At 45.8% G+C, this 25,136-nt stretch overlaps 1 protein-coding gene across 3 annotated transcripts in view; it reads left to right on the top strand.

Annotated features, from left to right (window-relative positions):
• WDR33 (WD repeat domain 33) overlaps window positions 1-25,136 on the top strand; it is a 66,886-nt gene that overhangs the window by 7,134 nt on the left and 34,616 nt on the right. For all 3 annotated transcript variants that reach the window (XM_075569638.1, XM_075569637.1, XM_075569636.1), the window contains exons 2-6: window positions 8,964-9,203; window positions 10,954-11,022; window positions 16,977-17,081; window positions 17,228-17,323; window positions 18,337-18,488. In XM_075569638.1, coding sequence (XP_075425753.1) covers window positions 9,000-9,203; window positions 10,954-11,022; window positions 16,977-17,081; window positions 17,228-17,323; window positions 18,337-18,488 — 626 coding nt within the window. In that variant the 5' untranslated portion in view covers window positions 8,964-8,999. The remainder of the gene's footprint in view (window positions 1-8,963; window positions 9,204-10,953; window positions 11,023-16,976; window positions 17,082-17,227; window positions 17,324-18,336; window positions 18,489-25,136) is intronic.

The raw sequence follows: 25,136 nt of genomic DNA, 5'->3' as shown, positions 1-25,136 counted from the left end.
TGTAATACAGACCGTACAGGAAGATAATATACAGAGTTTCACAAGTGTGTTGAACAATGGGAAATAGGGGTCCTTGCCCTACAGAGCTTTGCAACGTAAATGGCATAATGGGAGACTTACAGAATACATTAGGATCAGGTGTAGTAAAGAACATATTGTAGAGGACAGGTAAGTGCATGAAGCGTGTGAGGAGCTTCAGACCTAAATTAACCAAGTGCTTTGCCATGTAGGTGAGGTTTCAGGTGAGATTGATTATCGGGAAGGATGTGGATTGGCAAATGCTGGGATGGACAGGGAGAATCTGTGAGGTTTTGACTTATAATGGGATATGTGATGTGATCTCGTGGAACAATATCACATTATACTTCTGTATTTTATTCATTTGGAATCAGACTTTCAGTTTGAGTTTGAAACCACAACACCCCTTTAAAACAGCGTGTTTTATGAGTGCTTGCAAATTTATTGCCGCTTTGTTTTATACCGATATACCTGTTGGTTGTGACCGCTGATTCAAAGTGCTATGGGAGCGGTCCCACATAGGACCAAGTTAAACTGCCACTCTTGTATAAGTTAAAACTAAGGGCTTATTTTTCAGTACTTGAGGTGTTTTGAGACAATATTTCAAAGTCTATCCTGAATTTTTGGAGGTACTATCAGCAAATGTGTTGGGTTGGTTTCACTGCCTTCCCTCTCTCTGTCTTACCTACATTCTATCCTCTACCTCGGGGGCGCGTAAACTTTCTTTGCTGCTTCCCCCGTGCCTGCTCTCCTCCTTGGTGCACCCCCCTCGTCCTTACTTGACGCCGTTGGTCGTGTGACGTCACATGACCCGTGGCGTCATGACGTCGCATTGCCATGGTAAGGCTAAGGTCCCGTTGCACGCGTCCGCACGGCTGGCTTGCTTGCCGGTGGCGCGTGCAACTCGCTGTACCGCGATCTGCGGTCTACAGGAAACTTCAGTCGGAGCGGGGGGGCGTGGCCAAACGGGTCGGGGGGTGCGGCCATGACGTGAGGGGGCGCGGCCATGACGTGAGGGGCCGCAGCGGGAGGTGGGCGGGAGTGGGAGGATTGACAGGGAGGGGGGGGGCGTGGCTTGAGCGGAGGGACCCGCTACTCTTCCCCCCCCTCCCTCCACGGGCTGCAGGTAAGTAAAAAAAACACACACACGCAGGCACTCATACACACACACACACAGACACACAGACAGAGACAGGCACGCACGCACTCATACACACACACACACACACACACAGACAGAGACAGGCACGCACACAGACAGGCACACACATACACACACACAGGCAGGCACTCACGCACTCAGACACACACACAGACAGGCACGCACGCTGCTTTCACTCCACACTCCTCCCCGCTCCCCGAAGCCTCTCCTCCTCCCGAAGCCTCTCCTCCTCCCGCAGCCTCCCCTCCCCATTGGCTCACAGCCACACCACGTGACGCGTCAACGCTAGGAAACACCATTCTGTTGTGTCTCCTAGCGGCTGACGCGCCACAGCGTGTAGTCAGCTGTGCCGCCAGGGGGGACCGGGACCGGCTCGCGAGGATTCCCCTGCTGGTGGGGAACTCGCTACATTGCCGCCCGCGCCAACGAGCGCAGCGGGTCCCAGGCCTAATGTGTCCTGGAGCCGGCTGAACCTCGGTAAGTAGAGGTTGCAGAGGCCTCGTGTGGTCCGCTGGCATTTAATTTAAATGCCGGGGGGGGGGGGGGGGAGAGCACGGGACCTCTGCAACTGCCCGCGCCCCCCCAAAGAAATCTTGTGCCTCCCCAGTTTGCGCACAGCTGCTCTACCTAACAGGGGTACAGACAGGGCAGGGCATATATTTCTAATTACATTACTCTTTGGAGTCAACAAAGCTAGCATCACATTCCCCGCCATCCCTGAAGTCCTCCATTGGTAAATGAAGACAACAGAAAGTTGGATAATTTAAAAAAATTATGAAACAACAAAACGTTTACTTGTTGGTTTTCTTTCAATATACAGAAGGGGGATTGGAACTCTCGCTTCAGCTTAAATTAAATGTAGACAAGGTGCAATAGGGATGTGGGAATACCCATTTAAGTAAAATTTATGAATTTACTAAAACGTTAGAACTAGAGCACTAGAGACTGCCTATTAGTACTGTGGCCAACAAGATAGACTGGGTAACAGTTAAACTTGCTTTATAATGCAAAATGCATGCTTAATCAATTAAACTTGTATACTGTCACGATGCTCTATGATTCCCCTATTAGTAGATTTGACTGTATCGTAATGTATAGCCTTTTGAAGCAATCTGTTGACAGGATCGCAGTAAGGGGTACTGGTCATATGCAGATGCAGTATATTTGACTATAACCTCTTGAGCTCTGACTAGCATATTTAAATAGTCAGCCCAGTTACAGATGTGGTCTAAGGCTTGTTATATATTGTAGTGTTAGGCCGTGCGCGCGCCAGTGCGAATGCGTGTGCACGTGCCGCATGCTTTTTGTGTGTATGCTGTGAGCTGAGAAGGTTGTGTGTGTGTGTGTGTGTGTGTGTGTACAATGTTAAATATTTTTTTTTAATAAATAAATAACACACGCACACACACACACACACTATATATATATATATATATATATATATATATATATATATATATATATATTCCAAAAATAAATAGATGATACCGTTCTGTGGCTAACGAAATGCTTTTATTTGTGCGAGCTTTCGAGATACACTGATCTCTTCTTCCGGCGATGTTACAATGAATGAAGCAAGCAAAAGGTATACTTAACAACAGTAGGATTTCGTTAGCCACAGAACGGTATCATCTATTTATTTTTTGATTATTGAAGCTCGGCTAACACGGTACTGATACCTCTACGTGTGTGTGTGTATTAATATATATAATGCAGAAAATAGCTGTGTTAGTCCAGTTGCGATAGTGCAGAATAAATGAGTTCTTCAGTATTAGGTGATACCTTTTTTTATTGGACTAATATATATATATATATATATATATATATATATATATATATATATATATAAAATAGGGAACCATGTTAAACATGGTTATTGAGGCAAAAAGTGACACTGTGTGCTCATTTGCATGTCATTTCCCAGAATCCCTTGCTGCAGTGGAAGTGCTGTATGCTGGGTGATAATGGGGAAAGGCGGGGTTGCAGACCTGCCTAAGACATGCAGATGAGCATACAGCTATATTTGCATATATATATATATACACACACACACACACACACACACACACACATTTCAGTAGCGGCGCCAAGTCATTCTCTTCCCCATCTTCCCCGCTGTCGGCCTGATGCACACTCACTGCCGTGCATGCACGCGGCCCTTGTATAGAAGGGCTGACTAACCTCAGCCAATTATAAGTCCCGCGCGCACGGCCTAGCGCACGCGACCACTATATAACAGCCCCAAGTGGCTGTGATCTCTTAGGCTAAGGCTCCGCTCCCAGAGTCAACGCGCCTGCACTGCAGACAGGCGGGGCGCTGACATACACAGACCGCGATATGCGGTCTGTAGGGAGGTGGGCGGGAGTGGGAGGCTTGAGCGGGAGGGGGGCGTGGCTTGAGCGGCGGGACCCGCTACTCTCCCCCCCCCCCTCCCTCCCTCCACGGGCTCGGGCTGCTAATTGAAGGTAAGCAACACACACACACACAGAGGCAGGCACTCAGGCACACACATACACACACACAGACAGGCACGCACTCACACACACAGACAGGCACTCCCCGAAGCCTCTCCTCCTCCCGAAGCCTCCCCTCCCCAGTGGCTCACAGCCACACCACGTGACGCGTCAACGCTAGGGATCACCATTCTCTTGTATCCCATAGCGGCTGACGCGCCACAGCGTGTAGTAAGCTGTGCAGCCAGGGGGGACCGGGACCGGCTCCGCAGGATTCCCCTGCTGGTGGGGAACTCGTGTGTGGCCGCCCGCGCCAACGAGCGCAGCGGGACCGAGGCCTTAGGCTAAGGCCCCGCTCCCAGAGTCAGCGCGCCCGCACTGCAGACAGGCGGGGCGCTGACATACACAGACCGCGATATGCGGTTTGTAGGGAGCGGGAGCCGGAGCGGGAGGTGGGCGGGAGGGGGAGGTTTGACAGGGAGGGGGGCGTGGCTTGAGCGGAGGGACCCGCTACTCTCCCCCCCCCTCCCTCCCTCCACGGGCTGGAGCTGCTGATGGTAAGTAAAACACACACACACAGGCACTCATATACACACACACAGGCACACAGGCACACATACACACACACACACACACAGACAGAGGCAGGCACTCACGCACTCATACACACACATACACACACACACACACACACGCAGGCAGGCACTCAGGCACACACACAGACAGGCACTCACGCACTCAGACACACACACACACAGACAAGCACGCACGCACTCGGACACACACACAGACAGGTACTCACGCTGCTTACCCCCCACACTCCTCCCCGCTCCCCGAAGCCTCTCCTCCTCCCGAAACCTCCCCTCCCCATTGGCTCACAGCCACACCACGTGACGCGTCAACGCTAGGGATCACCATTTTCTTGTGTCCCATAGCGGCTGACGCGCCACAGCGTGTAGTGCGCTGTGCCGCCAGGGGGGACCGGGACCGGCTCGGGAGGATTCCCCTGCTGGTGGGGAACTCGCGTGTGGCCGCCCGCGCCAACGAGCGCAGCGGGACCGAGGCCTTAGACATAGGCTAATATATATCTGCAATTTTGTTAACGGGCTTATTGCCTATTTCCTCCCCAGAAGCTGTGATATGCTTAAATAGACAGCTGTACAATGTGGGGGATTCCTTATGCAAAGCCAGTATCCCTGTTGATATTGGGCTATAATAAATAGATCAATAAAAATGATTGGTAGTTAGTACCAGATTGTACATTCTTACAAAGGCTAGCTATTCTGTAGCCAGCACATAGAGGGGATCACTCCATGTGATGTAGTTTCAGTAGGGTGCAATTAGTTTTGACTGTCTTGCTAAACTCTCAGAATAGAGTAGTTGTAGGCACACAATAGCGTGTTTTTAGCCCAGAGGCACGGATCTAAGTCCGTATCAAGTTACAGACTCTTGTTTGCTATGCTCACAATGTTTATAACAGTTTAGCAAAAACCTTTTGGCTGCTTTTGTATCGGCCTACTTGTGAGAACCACCTCATCTCCATCTGTTTGCTGTGAGCTCCGAGCGCCGTGACGTCCGTATACACGCACCGCCGGACGTACGTTTCGCAATGCGCTTTCTCAAAGGCAGTCTCTAGTGCTCCAGTTCTAACTCCTAGTTCTGGAGTTTTAGTAAATTCATATAATTTTACTTAAATGTGTTACGTGGTAAAATGTATATACGCCACCATAACACTATATCAAGGGGACCACATAGGGTAATTAATTAACAGCAGTTAACATCTTGCTAATCTCTATGTATAGATCACAGATTGGCCATAGTCTTATAAAACTTTTTAGATTATTACTAATTAAAAGGATTACAATTTTCACTCACTAAACATAGATACTTAGGCCGCGCTTTTAGAGCTGGCGACGCGACCGATAACGTCACCGTCGCCACCAGCGAAAGTTATAATTTATTTATTAGTGTTGGTCGCCAGTGACGTCACTAAAGGGGGCGGACCACACGATTTGATTTGGTTTAGAGACAGTCACATGGAGACTGACTCAGAATTTTTTTTTTCTCCCAATTTAGCCGTTTTCCAAATTTTCCGTCGCGGTTACTATAAGCGCTTGCGACGGAGTCAATTGATTTGTTTTGTAGCGTCGCGTCGCCGTCGCAAGGCACTATAAGCGCAGCCTACGAGTGCATTCTAAAGGGAGTCTTTTGTTTGTTCGGTTTTCTTTCAAACAAGACATAAGTCACCATGGTTTGACCTTTTTAACCCAGCACCAGCCTGAGACCCTGCGGTGCATCGGGATCACGGCGGTCCTTGTCCGCGAGGAGACCTCTTCGGTCCCTTTGGTACTTAGATCACGTTCAGCGCTCCAGAGGAGCATCGGCGAGCAGAGGGCCCATGACGCGCTGTAGCCACTACATCATGGAGCGCCTGGAGTACCCAGTCCCATTATTTAGTGACTATCATGGCGCCCTTAAAGGGTTAAAGGGGAAATCCTGTGTAGGATGAAGGTGAACTACGGACAGTGGCATGTTAGGTTAAATAGAGCTCATTTGGCACCTTTAAAAAAAATATATATATATATTTAATGTATTAAACTTAATATTTTCTTGGTAACAAATTGCGAATGATTATTTCAATCTTTAAAGGAGCAATCCAAGGGACCATTTTCTTTCCCATTTTTGTTTATTATTTTCTACAGGATTGAAGCAGGGGGTCTCCAGAGCTGAACCGTGTTCATTTCAGCTCCGGGGCCACTGCCCCCCGAGATACTTACCTCCGTAGGGGGCGCCGGTAGCCGCTCCGACTCACTAGCCGAATTTATGTACTGACGGAGTTTCAAAGCTCTCGTGCCCTGTGGGCCAATAGCAAGTCGTGACATCATCCGATGTGGCTTCTTATTGGCCCAAGTGACGCGGGAGCTTTAAACTTTGCAGAGATACCGACGCCCCCTACAGAGGTACGTATCTAGGGAAGCAGGGGGTCTCCGGGTTGAAATGAATGGGGTTCAGTTCCAGAGATCCCCTGCTTCAGTGTATCTGCTTCCCGCGATACCTCCGTAGGGAGACGTCCGTAGCAGCTCCGGCTGGGTTAGCTCTCGTAATGGCGGCTTCAAAGCTCCGGCGTCACATGGGCCAATAGTAAGATGTGACGGCAACCCTTGCAGGCTTCCAATTGGCCCACGTGACCAGGATCTTTAAACCTCTGGAGTTGCTCCCGGCATTATCTACGGAGGTAAGTGCTTGGAGAGCAGGGGATCCCCTGAGCTGAAATTAACACGGTTCACCTCCAGAGACCCCCGGCTTCCCACCTATTTAAAAAAAAAAACAGGTTCTGCTCGTTTTAAATAATGCCTATTATGCAATTTTTGCAGTGTTGTCTCCCATCAGCTTTTTTTTTTTTTTTTATCTCCCACAATTAAACTTTTACAGTCTTCTCACAATTTGAAGTTCTCAGTAAATAAATGTCATTAGCGTTAGAGCTGTCTATACCCAATCTGCGCCCCAAAATGGTGACCCACAATACCTTGTATAGTGCTCTGCGTGGCATTGTGGTGCGTTTCTGCGGGGAGCAGAGTACGATGATTGACAGCTGTTCTGCACCCCCCTATCTTCCCAGCACTGGGCTCCACGGATGGATTGGACTTTTTTTAATTCCTGAAAAGCGCCAGTATTTTTAAGCATTGCTTGGAGTGAGTGAGCGAGCGAGCGAGCGAGTGAGGTGTTGTGTAACGTTGATAGTATAATGGTCCTGAACACATTGGGTTAGTTGTGGGATATCTTATGGCTTTTGATATTTTAACATGCAAATGATTCATAGATGCTTCAAAGACCGCACAGACCCGATCCCATGTCAAATAAAGATATTTAACAAGGCTGGAAAGTGTGTGTAATTGTTCAGTTTGTCCCAGTAAACAAATCTCTCCTTGGTCTTGCCCCCCCCCCCCCTTACCTTTCAGCATTCCTCTCGCTACACCCCTTCCGGTCCTCTTTGCTCCCTGACTGCCACAAGCCTCGCTGCCCCCCCCCCCCCACATCCCCCTGTGCCTCCTCTCGACTCCAATCATTTGCCTTGGGCTGCGGTCCCAGTGGCGTGCGCTGTGCGCACAAGCACCGCCTCCCAATCTATCCGGGCCCAGTACATGGCGTCAGCACGCATTTAGCAGCCGCGCTGTACTGCAAGTTTTCACACATGGTCACGTGGTCACGCCCCCGCCGGCGGTTCAGCCAAAGCGCCGTGCACTTGCCGCCCCCCCACCCCCCCAAGGGCACGCGTGCTACAGAACGCACTGAGACCACTGCCTAAGGCCTCGGCCATGTTACTTGCTTGCTGGCGGAAGCGCGCTGAGGCGCGCTCCCGCTCAGCACTGAGCCCCTACAGCCGCAATTAGAGCGGCTTTAGTAGGGGCTCGCCTACGCTTCCGCAAGCGCGTGCGGAAGCGTAGGTCTTAGGGGAATTTAAAATTCCCCCGCTTGCCGGCGCGACAGGCCGGTCACGTGAGCGGTTCGCCCAATGAGGGCGAACCAGCTCCGTGACGCAATTGGCCCGTCCTCTGACGGCGCGCCGGGCAAGCAACCGCAAGGCCAGGGAAAGCACCCGCTTTCCCTGAGCCTCAGCGCTTCTCAGCACGCCAGCGGTAAGCCTGGCCGAGGCCTTACTCGCCCACCTCCACTGGAACAAGCTCCCCCACCACATGCAATCTGCCCCCCCATAACTATCTTCAGAAACCAACTCAAACTCATCTCCATCACATTCCATGACCCCCCCTCCCCTTCCCCATTAACCTCCTATCCCCTCCCTCACCCCACCCTCCAACGCCCATGAGCTCCCCTACCCTAACCCTCCAAAGTCACCCACGGGCCAATAGGAAGCCGTGACGTCATTTCTTGCGGCTTCTAATTGGCCCACTTTAAATCTCTAACTGCTACCGACACCACCTACGGAGGTAGCTATCTCGGAGAGCAGGGGGTCCCCTGAGCCGAAATTAGCACGGTTCAGCTTGGGAGACCCCCTGCTTCCCACCTACTACGAATTATACACACACACACATACACACACACACACACACACACACACACACACACACACACACACACACACACACACACACACACACACTTTTAAAGGAGTGTGTGTGCATTTCACCTACTAAATATGCCACTGTGCTTGGTTCACTTTCATCCTACGAGGGACTTCCCCTTTAAAGGGACTGCATATGCTAAATGTCTGTGAGTGTGGGCATGAGTGGCAACAGTTTGTACTGTATCTTTAAACACCTGCTGTCTGCCCAGGCTTTACCTTGCTACTTGTCCAATTTCTTTATGTTCAGGGTTCTTCATCTCCCTCCCTTTTGTTGGAAGTCACCATGGCGACCGAGATCGGCTCCCCCCCTCGCTTCTTCCACATGCCGCGGTTCCAGCACCAGGCGCCCCGGCAGCTCTTCTACAAGCGGCCGGATTATGCCCAGCAGCAGGCCATGCAGCAGCTCACCTTCGACGGCAAACGCATGCGCAAGGCAGTGAACCGCAAGACCATTGACTGCAACCCTTCTGTGATTAAGTACCTGGAGGTGAGACTTCTCTCCCAGCTCAAACACACTTTAACCTGTGATCAAACTTGTGGGGAAGTAGGGTCTAGGGCAGGGGTCCTCAAACTTTGGGCTTTGGAACTTCAGTGGTCCCCAATTATTTTGGTTGTGGTCTCCAGAGCGTCTTACTTTAACATAGTCCTCTTCCATCACATTCATCGGATGTGACAGTTGTTTTGTGAGTGGCTGCTTTTCGCATGCCCGGCCGTGCAGTTTGCATTGTGTATATCTGTATCTATGGATGGAGAGAGACACATTCCAGACCTTACATTTTTATTAAGATATATCTATTTTTATCTATGATTAAAGCTCTATATCTAACATTAGACCATTCTTTTTGAAATGTAGAAAGATATGTATGTATGTGTGGGATGCTATGTACATGAATGTGTGGGATGTTTGCATGAGGTGCTGTGTACATGAGGTGCTGTGTACAGGAGGTGTGTGTGTGTGTGTGTGTGTGTGTGTGTGTGTTAGAAAAAGAACAAAAAGCACTCCGTAATAATAGTCACTGGTGTGGGTGCAAATCCTATAATGAAGAATAAGCAATACGATACCGTTTGAAAAGAAATCAGCAGGCAGCACTCCAAAATTGAACAAACAAGTGTATTGAAAAAATAAACACACAACCAACGTTTCGGTCCACGAATGGGACCTTTGTCAAGGTGGTGAGATAGCTATAGATTTCTCTCTGTCTCTGTCTCTCTCTGTCTCTCTCTGTCTCTCTCTGTCTCTCTCTGTCTCTCTCTCTCTCTCTCTCTCTCTCTCTCTTTTATATATATATATATATATATATATATATATATATATATATATATATATATATCACCTTAACCCTGGCTGTGCTCAAAGCTGTGACCATGCAGCAAGCTTAAGCCTATAGGGAACCATGTTAAAAATGGGTTTTGAAGCAAAAAGTGGCACTGTGTGCTCATTTGCATGTCATTTCCCAGAATCCCTTGCTGCAGTGGGTGTGCTGGGTGATAATGGTGAAAGGCGGGGTTGCAGACCTGCCTAAGACATGCAGATGAGCATACAGTTGTATTTACATATATATATATATATCTATATATATCTATATATATATCTATGTACATGAGGTGTGTGTATGAGATGCTATGTACGTGTGTGTGTGTGTTTTCGTGTGTGTGTGTGCATGAGGTGCAATGTACATGAGGTGTATGAGATGCTATGTACATGATGTGTGTGTGTTTGCATGAGATGCTATGTACATGTGTGTTTGCATGAGATGCTATGTACATGGTGTGTGTGTGTGTGTGATGCTATGTACATGGTGTGTGTGTGATGCTATGTACATGGTGTGTGTGTGTGAGATGCTATGTACATGGTGTGTGTGTGTGTGTGTGTGTGTGTGTGAGATGCTATGTACATGGTGTGTGTGTGTGTGTGTGTGTGTGTGTGTGTGTGTGTGTGTGTGATATGCTATGTACATGGTGTGTGTGTGTGTGATGCTATGTACATGGTGTGTGTGTGTGTGATGATATGTACATGGTGTGTGTTTGCATGAGATGATATGTACATGTGTTGCGTGTTTGCATGAGATGATATGTACATGGTGTGTGCATGTACATGAGATGCTATGTACATGGTGTGTGTTATGTATATGAGGTGCTATGTACGTGGTATGTGTGTGTTATGTACATGAGGTGCATGTGTGTGATGTTTTTAGAACAGCCTGGCTAAATCTCCAGTTTCCCGATTCCTTTCTCAGAACCGTGTGTGGCAGAGGGATCAGCGAGACATGAGAGCCATCCAGCCTGACGCCGGCTACTACAACGATGTGAGCATCAGCTTTGCGCCTCCTTTTCTGTGTGTAGTCACGTCTTATGAATCCCCTTTGTGCCTAATATACAAGGAGCTCATAATACTTGCGATAGAGGCCACGTTTTGCAGCACGATTTCCTAATGCTTTTGTTAGAGGCCGGTCTCTTCCTTTTTAGTGCTATGACTCGGATTGCATATGTTGAACGCGTTGGTTCCTGGCACATTGTGGGAGGAGTTGCAGGAGAGTATAAATATTATTTTGCCTGTTCTAATCTCAGTCCCTCCCTCCTCTCTGTGGCACTCGTGCACTTCCGCCACTTTAACCTTTGCTTGTGATGGTTATGCTCTCAAATCATCAAGGCACTTCTGTTTCATTTTATAATAACAAAATAATGTGTTTTCCCCACTAATATAGCTCTGATAATGTACACAATGCTGTACATATAATTTTGCAGGCACAACGAGTCCCTGCCCCGAAGATCTTACAATCTAATGTACTCGGAGTGCCTAAGGTCACACAGCACCAACACTGGGATTCTAGCATTGTTCACCCACTTCAAACACTGTATTCTTAGCACTCAGCTTCTCTTTACACCTCTGCTGCAATCGCCTTCCATGCCACAGCTCTCGCTGTCATCTCTTTGTTTCTCTGGTCTCTGCTGCTCTTTTTCTTGACCATTTCTCTTTTAATTCCTGCCTCGCCAATGCGCTTATCCCATCAATCACCAGGCCCTTTTTCCCCAAACTCACCCCTTGTCGCTTTCCTCAAATTCCGCTGCTCGATTTTGGAAATTCACCTTTTCAAGGAATGCTTGTGTATAGCCAGGGAACGCAATGGGCTTGACAAAGGTGCTGTAGCAATTTAACCAGGGGTGGCCAACTGCAGTCCTCAAGAACTACCAACAGGTCAGGTTTTCAGGATATCCCTGCTTCAGCACAGGTGGCTCAATCAGTGGTGCTGTAGCAATTTAACCAGGGGTGGCCAACTCCAGTCCTCAAGAACTACCAACAGGTCAGGTTTTCAGGATATCCCTGATTCAGCACAGGTGGCTCAATCAGTGGCTCAGTCAAAGACTGAGCCAACTGTGCTGAAGCTGGGACTGATTGAGCAACCTGTCCTGAAGCAGGGATATCCTGAAAACCTGACCTGTTGGTAGTTCTTGAGGATTGGAATTGGCTAGCCCGGAATTACACTAAAGCACCTTTTTTAAATCGCATTCACGCAGGACTTTCTTGCACACAGAGGGTTAATCATACAACCGTATCTGTGAAGCATTATAACATTAATAGGAGACAATACCTGCAGAGGCACGAATAAAGCAGTTAAAAGGCCACAACAAAAATATGTATTTCTCAGTCGCCCCCCATGACCGTGCACACGATAGGGGTTCGTGCCCTTCCTATCGAGGGCTTGGACTGCTTTGCCACCAATTATAAAGCCGCCTCCTCTAGGAACCTACTTAGTTGTCCTACCTGTTTGGGGTAGATGTTTCTCCCTCTCTCCTGGTGCTAGTATGTCCACACATCTGCCTTATTGATTCCCCCAGAGCCGCTAGGGGTAGTGCAGATTGGCGTCTGTAGAACATGGTACGGTGAATCGGCAGGTCGCCAACCTCCCGAATGGTCACCAGATATATTCCCGTCGTGGGAACGTGCCGGCATGGTGAAACCGGAAGTGCCGGGCTCGCTGTCTGAAAGTGCCCACCGTGCGAGGGAACATGTTCTGTGAAAGTAAGGTGTCAAAACATCAGAGACAGCAACTGGGGCTGGATTCTGACGTTTTCAGCTTATCGCAGGGGTTGGGACAGGCCCAGTTCCTTGGAAAAGACATATAAGGTACCATGGTGACCGAGTGCTCAGTCTGTCTAGGGCTTATGTGAAAAGAAGGCTGCCCAACAATATGCTGTTTCTAACACTGTGAGTAGTGTGACTATTGTTATGTGGATTAAATCCCGTGATTTCGTATGGTATAGTGGGGTTTTTTGCACTTTATTTTCTTGTCACATGTCCTATGAGATCTGTCTTCTAAATCAGGGGTGCTAAACTCCAGTCCTCAAGCCTCCCCAACAGTCCAGGTTTTCAGGATATCTGCTTCAGCACAGATGTGTCAATCCGAGGCTCCAACCTGTTGATAGGGGAATGGGGGGGGGGGGGTGTGAGGACTGGAGTTGAGCACCCTTGTTCTAAATAATGGAGCAGCATCAATGACCTCTATGAGACAGTCTGGGATTCATTTATCACCACTAGAGACTGAAACTTTATAGGACGTGTTGAACTGATTTGAGAATATGCAACATTTCTGGTACTCGAGATATATACAATGAGACGGCCATGGATATTGAACATACAGGGGATTGTCGTCTTTGAATCAGAAGAAAGCAATATCGTTTCTAGTCTATTAAGGGCAGCATCCTGGCGAGGTATCCTAGCTAAAGGAGTTTCTCAAAGATGTATCCTTTTTCAACTCAACACCAAGCAGGGGAACAATCGACCTACGGTGGATCTAGCATTGGCCAGAATTGCCTGTAGATCAGCGGCCCCATGTATAGGAGGATGGAGGGTGCACTTAAAAAGCAGTATTCTATTGGTGCATAATATAAACAGATTATGACCTTTATGTCCCGTACCTTAAGATATGGAAGATCAGAATAGAGGAACAGCTGGAATCGGGTCAGCAGACAGAATATTCTTGAAGGAGGTCATCAATTTTGGAGGCATTAAGGAGGCAGTCAGTTATGTTTGATGCAACAAAGAAAAATGATACCGGGCGCTTCTAATAGTGAACTAATTAAAGTGATCTAAATTATTAAAGTGATATAGAAATGTGAACTTCAAAGAATATATAAATAAATATAGTGAATACAATATCCTTCACCAAAAAAGTGAATAATATAAACAGCAGCTCTACACCCTTAAAGGACTGCCCAGGTCCAGAATTCTTGTGATGTCTTCCAGGTGGGGGGAGCGCTCAGATCTTGAGATAATATGCAGGGAAAAAAGTGGAAGAAATAATAGTGCAGACCAATAAATGAATGAATGTACGTGCAAACAATAGTCTCTAAATAGGTCTCACTCACAATAGTTGGAATAGTTACAGACGTGTCAGAGATCCTTCTCTCTCTGACAAGAGCCCTTTGATAATGGAAGCCCTCTGATGCTGGTATTGCTAGAGCTGTATGTCAGGTGGGCTAGATGTGTCCATACATGCTGAGTGTACCTCCCAGGGATGTAGTAAAAGAAAGAGAGCACACAATTATGTGGCACAAGGAACACACAGGTAATGCACTCACATTTGTACAAAGTATACAGGCGTTGGAGAGGACCGTTGGTGACTCGTGGGGGAGACGCTGCTGATACAGTCACGCTGAGATCCTTCCGCATGCGTAACATCCGGTGACGTCACTTCCTGTGACGCGGCGGCCAGGGCGGAAGAAGCTGTCTGCCGCTCCGATCTCTACAGCTTATTTGCCAGCACCTCCTCACACCAATTCTCCCCAAGCAATGTCCTCCAACAGGCTAAACAGATTCTACGCGTTTCGTAGCGGTTGCCACTTTTGATTCCTGAGGAGATCGGAGCGATTGATGCTGCTCCATTATTTAGAACAGGGGTGCTCAATTCAGGAGGAGGGAAAACAAGCCCAGAACCAGCACGTTTTTTCTCCTACTTCTGAAATAAGGCCGACCTCGTCCCAGATGGTATCGCATGTAGGAGGAAGAACAATTTCTCTCCAGGGAAGTGTGGTGCAAAATGACAGAATTCATGGGTATTACAAATAGTGAAAATGGCTTTTAGAATTCAACAGAATACTTTGGAGGGACACGTTCTGGATATCAAAGGCAAGAGGCAAGCTTTGTAGTAAGCCATTCAGCAAATGTGCCAGCAGAAGGAAATTCAACAAGTTCCCATGGACCAGGAAAGGAGGAGAATTTATCCGAATCTCTTTATGGTGCCAAAGGCCTCCAGGTGATGCCATTCTGTGCTGGACCTAAACTGTCCAATTCATAAGGATCCGGAAATTTAAGAGGAAATCGCCCAGATCAGTAGTCAACACCATTCAGCTGAGAAATGTTTTGACATCTGTCGACCTGAAGGATGTATATGTACATATTCCTATTAGACCATCACATCAAAACATCTATTTTGTGCAATCGTAAATCACTACCAGTTTTCCGCACTTCCTTTCTGGCTTCTTACTGCTCCAAGAATGTTTGCCATGGTTTTAGCAGTTGTAGTAGCCCATCTTCAAAAACAAGGTATCTACATCCTCATACTTAGATGATCTCTTAATTAGGACACCTTCAAATCCAGAGGCATAAATCCATGTGAAGACCATACTATGAACACTACAACAGCATGATGAGATACTGAATATGGAAAATAGCTTATAACATCCCTCTTGGAAGTTGCTTTTCTTGGATTTGGAGTTAAATACCAGTGGGCAGAGTGTTCATGCTCAAAGGGAAAGCTCTTCAGATTCAGCAAAAAGGATACAGCAATACAGCTCCGTTTCCACAAACCAAGGCAAGTGGGCCTATTTGCCTCAACCATAAAATCAGCGTCTTGGGCGCAATATAATCTCGGGCCTCTTCAGCCCAACTTTATGATGTTGGAACAAGAATTTGAAGAAGAAAAAAACCCATTCCCAAGAGCTAATCTAACACTTCCCACTGAGAGAGCTTAAGATGGCGAGACAAATCTCAGAGTAGGCAGAGAACATGCTATTCCAATGCCTCCAGTGAGGACTGGAGTGCTTTTTTCCCAGGTGTTTTTCACTTGGGAGAAGCCACCCTCCCAATAAACATTTTAGCAATTAGAGCAGTATTTCGGGCAATTTTACATTTCATCCTTCTGCAAGGAATGGCGCTCAAAATAGTTTGCCAATGCTACGGCAGTGTCTTAGTTAAACGAGCAGAGAGGTACAAAGAGTTAATAGGCAATGAGAGGTCTCAAGGATATTGAACTGGGAAGAGAAGTAGGTTCCAGATATTAAGGCGATGCATTACAGGGAATTCGAATGTCGCTGCAGATTTCTTAAGTTGCCATACTGTAGAAGACATCCAGAAAAATGGTCTCTGAAGGGAAGACCTTTTCTATTGCGTAGTATCCAGATGGGGTTGCTAGTGATTGCCATGAGGTCAATGCAAAGTGACCAGAGTTCAGCAGGAAGGCATCGTAGAAAAAAGCCATATCAAGTCAATGGGATATTTCACTGGTCTACGTTCCCCCCCATCCCGTCCACTCCCCTCTTCCTATGATCCAGAGCTGTGTTCTCCAGGCATAAAACACTCCCAACAGGTCAGGTTTTAACGATATCCCTGCTTGAGCACAGGTTGCTCAATCAGTAACTAAGTTTGACTGAACCACCTGTGCTGAAACAGGGATATCCTTGAAACCTGACCTATTGGGGGTTCTTGGACGGGAGTTGGGAACCACTGGTCCCAGGAAGTCTATGCTGGAAAAGGGGGAAGCGCTTGTCTTAGCCCCTGTCTGGCTAAAAACACCTTGGTTTGCGCAGTTGGTCAAGATGTCTGTGGACTCCCCATGGAGACTCCCGCTTTGGCCGAAGAGTTTAACTAAATGACCCATACTTATTAGAAGACAAACAGATAAGTATTTGACTATATACTTTGTCATTTGGATGTAGCTTTGGGGCTGTTTATTTTTTGTTGTATACAGTACATTTGGTCACACCCAATAGCACTACCTTTGAAACAAATGTGGGTGTTGGGTCCAGAGCTTGCAGGGATTGTGTGTTTGTTTTAGAGGAGACGCCTTTTTAATTAGTGGCATAAATCCCCATCGTGTGTACGGTTATTGAGCTACTCGGAGAGAAAAAGAACGGTAAGAAAATGTTCTCCTTTTAAAGTTGAGGGAGAGGCTGCTCCTTCCAAAAAAAATAAAAATGGCGTCAAACAATTTTCATTGAGGACTGCCGCGCTAAGTGTGATATCACTTCCTATTTCTTGTAGCTGGTTCCTCCCATCGGGATGGTTAACAATCCTCTGAACGCTGTGACCACCAAGTTTGTGCGCACCTCCACCAACAAAATGAAATGCCCGGTGTTTGTGGTCAGGGTGAGTATTAGACGGTGTTGGAGGTGGGGGGGTCCTGTTAATGTGTGGGGGGTGTAAAGGTGTGAGCTGTGTGATTGGGGGATCAGGGTCTGTGTGCCCTGGGATGGTGTGTTGTCACAGCCACTAACTTTTCCCATCTATTGCAGTGGACTCCTGAAGGCCGCCGCTTGGTGACGGGAGCCTCCAGTGGGGAGTTCACCTTGTGGAACGGGCTGACGTTTAACTTTGAGACTATCTTACAGGTCAGTCCTCCTCCTCCGACGTTACACCACTGGAAGTGTTAAGGGCAAACTTAATAGGACACAGGTCTTTGTTATCGATGTTAGCATTTGATTTGGAGAAAAACCGCATTGCTGACATGAGTTGACGCTGTGTTATTGCATTGGGGCTCAACTCCAGTTCTCAAGACCCCTGATTTTCCCCCACCCCCCAAACAGGTCAGGCTTGAACGATATCCTAGCTTCAGCACAGGTGGCTCAACCATTCTTTGATTGAGCCACTTGTGCTGAAGTTGAGATAACCTTGAAGCCTGACCTGTTGGGGGGGGAGGGGGGCCTTGAGGACGACTAGAGTTGAGCCCCCCTGATTTATTGGATGCAAGGTAAATAGATTTGTACATGTTGTACCCGAGCACCGCTGTGGCCTGCTTTTGCGTTATGGCAAAAATATGCGCTGGTCTTTGGTGTGGTCTTTATTTAACATGTATCATGTTTAGGAAGAATTATCTTGTTTTAGATAAAAGCATCAAAACCTGCTAGTGACGATAATTCCATCTTACGTTTTGTGAGCACTTCAATATGCCACATTTTATCAATTCTGTTCTTTGCTGCTCTTAGATCAATTTGGTCCCAGGTAGGAATTTACTGTTCTAATGGAGCGCTGCATGATAATAAATGCAAGGCTCCTAGCCTCCCATTCAGTAATGCTGTGACGTCCCATCCCAGTGTTAGAGAATACATCGTTTATTCAAATAAATGGGTCGCATATCTCCTCTGGCACGGGGGTGGAGGGGGGAGAGAGACAGCTTCCCACCATAAGGGCCAAAGTGAACATCCTGGGCCTTATTTACTAAGTGGTGCTATTCCACAAGACACCTGGTGCCATAAAATACCTTTCAGTCTATGCACCTCTTGGTAAAGATGCACCTTAATTTCTAGAATATCATAAGGAAAGGGCTGAGCTGCATTAGTTTGTTCATTCCTCTAGCTGATGTTTAATAACTTTCCGCCTCCCTTTCCCCCTTTCTCCCTTACAGGCTCACGACAGCCCAGTCCGAGCAATGACCTGGTCCCACAACGACATGTGGATGCTGACTGCCGACCACGGCGGCTACGTGAAGTACTGGCAGTCCAACATGAACAACGTCAAGATGTTCCAGGCGCATAAGGAGGCGATTAGAGAGGCCAGGTTTATAACCACTCTACCCTTTTCCATAGTTGCTATTGGTATCCTCCCCCCGTGCTCTGTGTGTATATCCAAGGAGGGGGGTTGTGTGTTCCTTGCTAGGCTGCGTGGAGGGACGGGCTTAACCAGGGCCGAGCAGCACCTACCGCACCTCCCATGCTGCTCTCCCTCCCGCCCTCCCGCAGCGGCGGCGTCTTGTACCGTTTCTCGCCCGCACTGTGTATGCCGAGACTTTTTCTTTATAAATAAAGAATTCCGTACCTCTAACAGTCCGGAGATGCTAAATAAAGCACACGTCCAAGTAATAAAAACTGACCGTTACATGCACCATGCCGTGAAATAAAACCACCTACTGCCAAAGTGCTAGAGGGGAGACCAAGACGTGGCGGGGGGGATGGGGAGAGTTGTGGTAGATTCTGACATTTAATACGGGGAGGGGCAGTATGATCAGAGAGGTAAGACCCCCCTATCACAGGGAGAAACTGGGGAAACTGCTACATTACCACCTCCTTGTTATTAGCTTGTGCACATAGTATACATACAATTTTTTGGTAAGCCATCAGCCCTGTGGTTCAGCAAGTAAGATGCAGCATCAAGGCGTTCTCCTAGTCTATGATCACACAGGCTTCTGGTACTAGGGCTATTGGTTATGCAAGTACCACAAAAAGAGGGCGTTGGGTCGCATCTGCTGTCTCCCAAGACGTGGCCCTGCACCACCACCATTGCTGGGTACAAATCCTTTCTGAGCCTTCACTTTCAGAGACTCGTGTTGGTGACATGCTAGAGACACCGTAGAGGTGTCTTACTGCACGTGCTGCGACAGATCTGTAAAGTGCTTTAACCATTTCAACCCCAACGGGACAAGACTTGCAAGGGATCTGCGCCTAGAGAATCTCAAGTTTTGTTTCCATTTTTAATTTAGCGTGAGTACAGTTCCCATGCTATTTGTGAGAACCTCCTTTAAACATAGGAGCGGCAGATTGCTGATGTATTTTCTTTACACCTTTCCCACTAAGTGCCCCAAGACACATGGCTTCCAATGGAAGCCAGCATTTCATGTTCCTAGTTACGACCGGAAGAAGCTTTGGACATGCCCTTTCGTCTGCCCTTCCTGAGCACCCCCTCTCCATCCAATTGTTACCCCCCTTCACTGCGTAAGGCGAGGATTTGGGGAACTCCACCAGCATTACCACCTGAACTTTAGCAGAGTCACTGTGTGTATGCAAACCCTTGTACATATACTGTGTGTATGCAAACCCTTATACATATACTGTGTGTATGCAAACCCTTATACATGTACTGTGCGTATGCAAACCCTTATACATGTACTGTGTGTATGCAAACCCTTATACATATACTGTGTGTGTGCAAACCCTTATACATGTACTGTGCGTATGCAAACCCTTATACATATACTGTGTGTATGCAAACCCTTATACATATACTGTGTGTATGCAAACCCTTATACATATACTGTGTGTATGCAAACCCTTATACATATACTGTGTGTATGCAAACCCATATACATATACTGTGTGTATGCAAACCCTTATACATATACTGTGTGTATGCAAACCCTTATACATATACTGTGTGTATGCAAACCCTTGTACATATACTGTGTGTATGCAAACCCTTATACATATACTGTGTGTATGCAAACCCTTATACATATACTGTGTGTATGCAAACCCTTATACATATACCGTGTGTATGCAAACCCTTATACATATACCGTGTGTATGCAAACCCTTATACATATACCGTGTGTATGCAAACCCTTATACATATACTGTGTGTATGCAAACCCTTATACATATACCGTGTGTATGCAAACCCTTATACATATACTGTGTGTATGCAAACCCTTATACATATACTGTGTGTATGCAAACCCTTATACATATACTGTGTGTGTGCAAACCCTTATACATATACTGTGTGTATGCAAACCCTTATACATATACTGTGTGTATGCAAACCCTTATACATATACCGTGTGTATGCAAACCCTTATACATATACCGTGTGTATGCAAACCCTTATACATATACCGTGTGTATGCAAACCCTTATACATATACCGTGTGTATGCAAACCCTTATACATATACCGTGTGTATGCAAACCCTTATACATATACCGTGTGTATGCAAACCCTTATACATATACCGTGTGTATGCAAACCCTTATACATATACCGTGTGTATGCAAACCCTTATACATATACCGTGTGCATGCAAACCCTTATACATATACCGTGTGCATGCAAACCCTTTTACATATACCGTGTGCATGCAAACCCTTATACATATACTGTGTGTATGCAAACCCTTATACATATACTGTGTGTGTGCAAACCCTTATACATATACTGTGTGTGTGCAAACCCTTATACATATACTGTGTGTGTGCAAACCCTTATACATATACTGTGTGTGTGCAAACCCTTATACATATACTGTGTGTGTGCAAACCCTTATACATATACTGTGTGTGTGCAAACCCTTATACATATACTGTGTGTATGCAAACCCTTATACATATACTGTGTGTATGCAAACCCTTATACATATACTGTGTGTATGCAAACCCTTGTACATATACTGTGTGTATGCAAACCCTTGTACATATACTGTGTGTATGCAAACCCTTATACATATACTGTGTGTATGCAAACCCTTATACATATACTGTGTGTATGCAAACCCTTATACATATACTGTGTGTGTGCAAACCCTTATACATATACTGTGTGTGTGCAAACCCTTATACATATACTGTGTGTATGCAAACCCTTGTACATATACTGTGTGTATGCAAACCCTTGTACATATACTGTGTGTATGCAAACCCTTGTACATATACTGTGTGTATGCAAACCCTTGTACATATACTGTGTGTATGCAAACCCTTATACATATACCGTGTGTATGCAAACCCTTATACATATACCGTGTGTATGCAAACCCTTATACATATACTGTGTGTATGCAAACCCTTGTACATATACTGTGTGTATGCAAACCCTTATACATATACTGTGTGTATGCAAACCCTTGTACATATACTGTGTGTATGCAAACCCTTGTACATATACTGTGTGTATGCAAACCCTTGTACATATACTGTGTGTATGCAAACCCTTATACATATACTGTGTGTGTGCAAACCCTTATACATATACTGTGTGTATGCAAACCCTTGTACATATACTGTGTGTATGCAAACCCTTGTACATATACTGTGTGTATGCAAACCCTTATACATATACCGTGTGTATGCAAACCCTTATACATATACCGTGTGTATGCAAACCCTTATACATATACTGTGTGTATGCAAACCCTTATACATACACCGTGTGTATGCAAACCCTTATACATATACCGTGTGTATGCAAACCCTTATACATATACCGTGTGTGTGCAAACCCTTATACATATACTGTGTGTGTGCAAACCCTTATACATATACTGTGTGTATGCAAACCCTTATACATATACTGTGTGTATGCAAACCCTTATACATATACTGTGTGTATGCAAACCCTTATACATATACTGTGTGTATGCAAACCCTTATACATATACTGTGTGTATGCAAACCCTTATACATATACTGTGTGTATGCAAACCCTTGTACATATACTGTGTGTATGCAAACCCATATACATATACTGTGTGTATGCAAACCCTTATACATATACTGTGTGTATGCAAACCCTTATACATATACTGTGTGTATGCAAACCCTTGTACATATACTGTGTGTATGCAAACCCATATACATATACTGTGTGTATGCAAACCCTTATACATATACTGTGTGTATGCAAACCCTTATACATATACTGTGTGTATGCAAACCCTTATACATATACTGTGTGTATGCAAACCCTTGTACATATACTGTGTGTATGCAAACCCTTATACATATACTGTGTGTGTGCAAACCCTTATACATATACTGTGTGTATGCAAACCCTTATACATATACCGTGTGTATGCAAACCCTTATACATATACCGTGTGTGTGCAAACCCTTATACATATACTGTGTGTGTGCAAACCCTTATACATATACTGTGTGTGTGCAAACCCTTATACATATACTGTGTGTATGCAAACCCTTATACATATACCGTGTGTATGCAAACCCTTATACATATACCGTGTGTATGCAAACCCTTATACATATACTGTGTGTATGCAAACCCTTATACATATACCGTGTGTATGCAAACCCTTATACATATACTGTGTGTGTGCAAACCCTTATACATATACTGTGTGTATGCAAACCCTTATACATATACCGTGTGTATGCAAACCCTTATACATATACCGTGTGTATGCAAACCCTTATACATATACTGTGTGTATGCAAACCCTTTGAGTAATGGGAGTTACAGAGGGGCCGTCCTTCCTTAGGCGAAAGGGATCCAAGGACAGTCACATGTTTAATAGGAAATATTGAGCTGGAATTTTTTTGGGTCAAATAGTATTTTTAAATGTTTTAAACGTAACATTTTTACAGTACACACCGGTTTTATAATCTGTATCTAATGTCTTGGTGATAAGACTGTTTCAGTCTTCAAAACCAGAGGTGAATCATATTCATTGTGTATGTAGTAATTATAAAGCCATTAGGAGTCACAGTTAAACATAAGTAGCTGAAATGCTTGAATTCAGCAGACCGGAAAAAAAGAAACCATTTTAATTTTAAACAAGATGCAGACTTAGTAAAAGTTACTTCAAGGGAGATTTTAAATATTTTTGTAAAAAGCCAATGGCGCACAGTTTTTTTTAAATTACATTTTTTTTCTAGAGTTTTTAAGCTGGTTTCCTGGCTCTGTTCCTTTAAACTATTGAATAAATTGTATGGCATGGTCCCTTTAAACCAGGGGTGGCCAACTCCAGTCCTCAAAGACTTTCATAATTACTGAGTCACTGATTAAGCCACCTGTGCTGAAGCAGGGATATCCTTAAAATGTGACCTGTTGGGGGCCCTTGAGGACTGGAGTTGACTGCCCCTGCTTTAAACAATTCAAGTCTTGGACCCCCATAACTTCACACTATAATTGACTTTTGGCCAACGCATTCATTTGAAAACCCTTTAGTTCCAGAGGAAGCCGCAGCGTAGCCACACAGCTGGATTTTACAGGTGTTCAAAGATACAAATCTTATTCACACAGTGACATTTTGCACCTTCCAACTTGATGCAAAGGATCAGAGCGAAACCTTACAAGTAAACGGTCTGTAGCCTTTACCTTCCGTTTTCATCTTGTTCATGCTTCATTGTAAATCCTTTATAACAGATTTTCGTTTTGGTAAAATATTGATTGAATTTTTTTTCTGACAGCCATTGTGAATTTATAAACTGCCTAGCAGCTCACCCCCAATACTCCTGCTGCATTAAGGACCTATGCCGCCTTAACAAAAATCGTATGTTATATACTCCGATAGTTCATATAGTGCTTTTCACTGGAATTTCTAGGTCTAAAAGGGCAAGAACTTGAACCTACCCTACAAATGGCAGAAATGTGTTGGCTTTCCATTTATTGGAAGCTTAATATATTGCTAAATGGAATTGAAGATGTGAAACTGCTTCCTTGCTGTGTCCCGTGTATTAGAAACGGTGTCAGACTCTGGGCGTTGAAGACATTACATTTACCGGCTTATGAAACACTGCAGCGTGTTGTGCTGTAGTACCCAGGTTAGAGCCTGGACTCCCATACAGACACTGATTAGCAGGCACTAACATGTTTGTTTAACCCAAGGCTTGGTTAGAGCACGCAACTGTTACCCAGTTTATCTTCAGCCACATAAGTTCCTGATACAAAAGTATTTGTAATTCTACATTTTTCTAAAAAAAAAATAAATGTTGTGGGTTGCAATGCTTTTCAGTGACCAACATGAGTTTTTCCTGAGATTAGATTGCACAGAGCTTTTAAAACCATGCATCTTCTCTACGTTTTCAGCACAGAACAATAGTACGGTCAGAGTTTGATTTAAACAAAAGAAAAAAATTAATGTTTCGCTCACCTGCCTCGTATGAGACCTCTCCCCTCACCTGGGGAATTACAGGCTTTAGACGGCTCTTTGTTTAATGATGGAGCAGGACAGGTTTTTTTTCCGCCATGAGTTGTATTTACTCTAATTCTATAGGACATGATGTTTTGTGAGGTTTTCAGTTTTCTGTCCCAGTGCACACCCTGCATAGGATCCATTTCTTTGCCATGAGAAAGTTCATGATGTTAACCTTGGATGAAAATAAGTCCCTAGCACCTCTCATTATGTGTACTTAGGCATAGTAGATTGTATATACATAGAACAGCAGTGGCATAACTACATGTTTGGGCCTCTGCAAAAGTTTTTTTTAAATGTCCTCTCTAACTCTCCTCATCTCTAACTCTCCCCCACCCAACTCTCCCTCTCTCCCTCCCCTCTTCTCTAACTCTCCTCATCTCTAACTATCCCCCACCCAACTCTCCCTCTCTCCCTTCTCTACTCTCTAACGCTCCTCATCTCTAACTATCCCCCACCCAACTCTCCAACTCTCCCGCCCCTCCTCTCCCGCCCCTCCTCTCCCGCCCCTCCTCTCCCGCCCCTCCTCTCCTCATCTTTAACTATCCCCATCCAACTCTCCCT

Source organism: Ascaphus truei, chromosome 14 (assembly GCF_040206685.1).
Source record: "Ascaphus truei isolate aAscTru1 chromosome 14, aAscTru1.hap1, whole genome shotgun sequence".
Lineage (NCBI taxonomy): Eukaryota > Metazoa > Chordata > Amphibia > Anura > Ascaphidae > Ascaphus > Ascaphus truei.
Note: the sequence above shows the minus strand (reverse complement) of the source record. Positions and strands in the feature narration are given on the sequence as shown.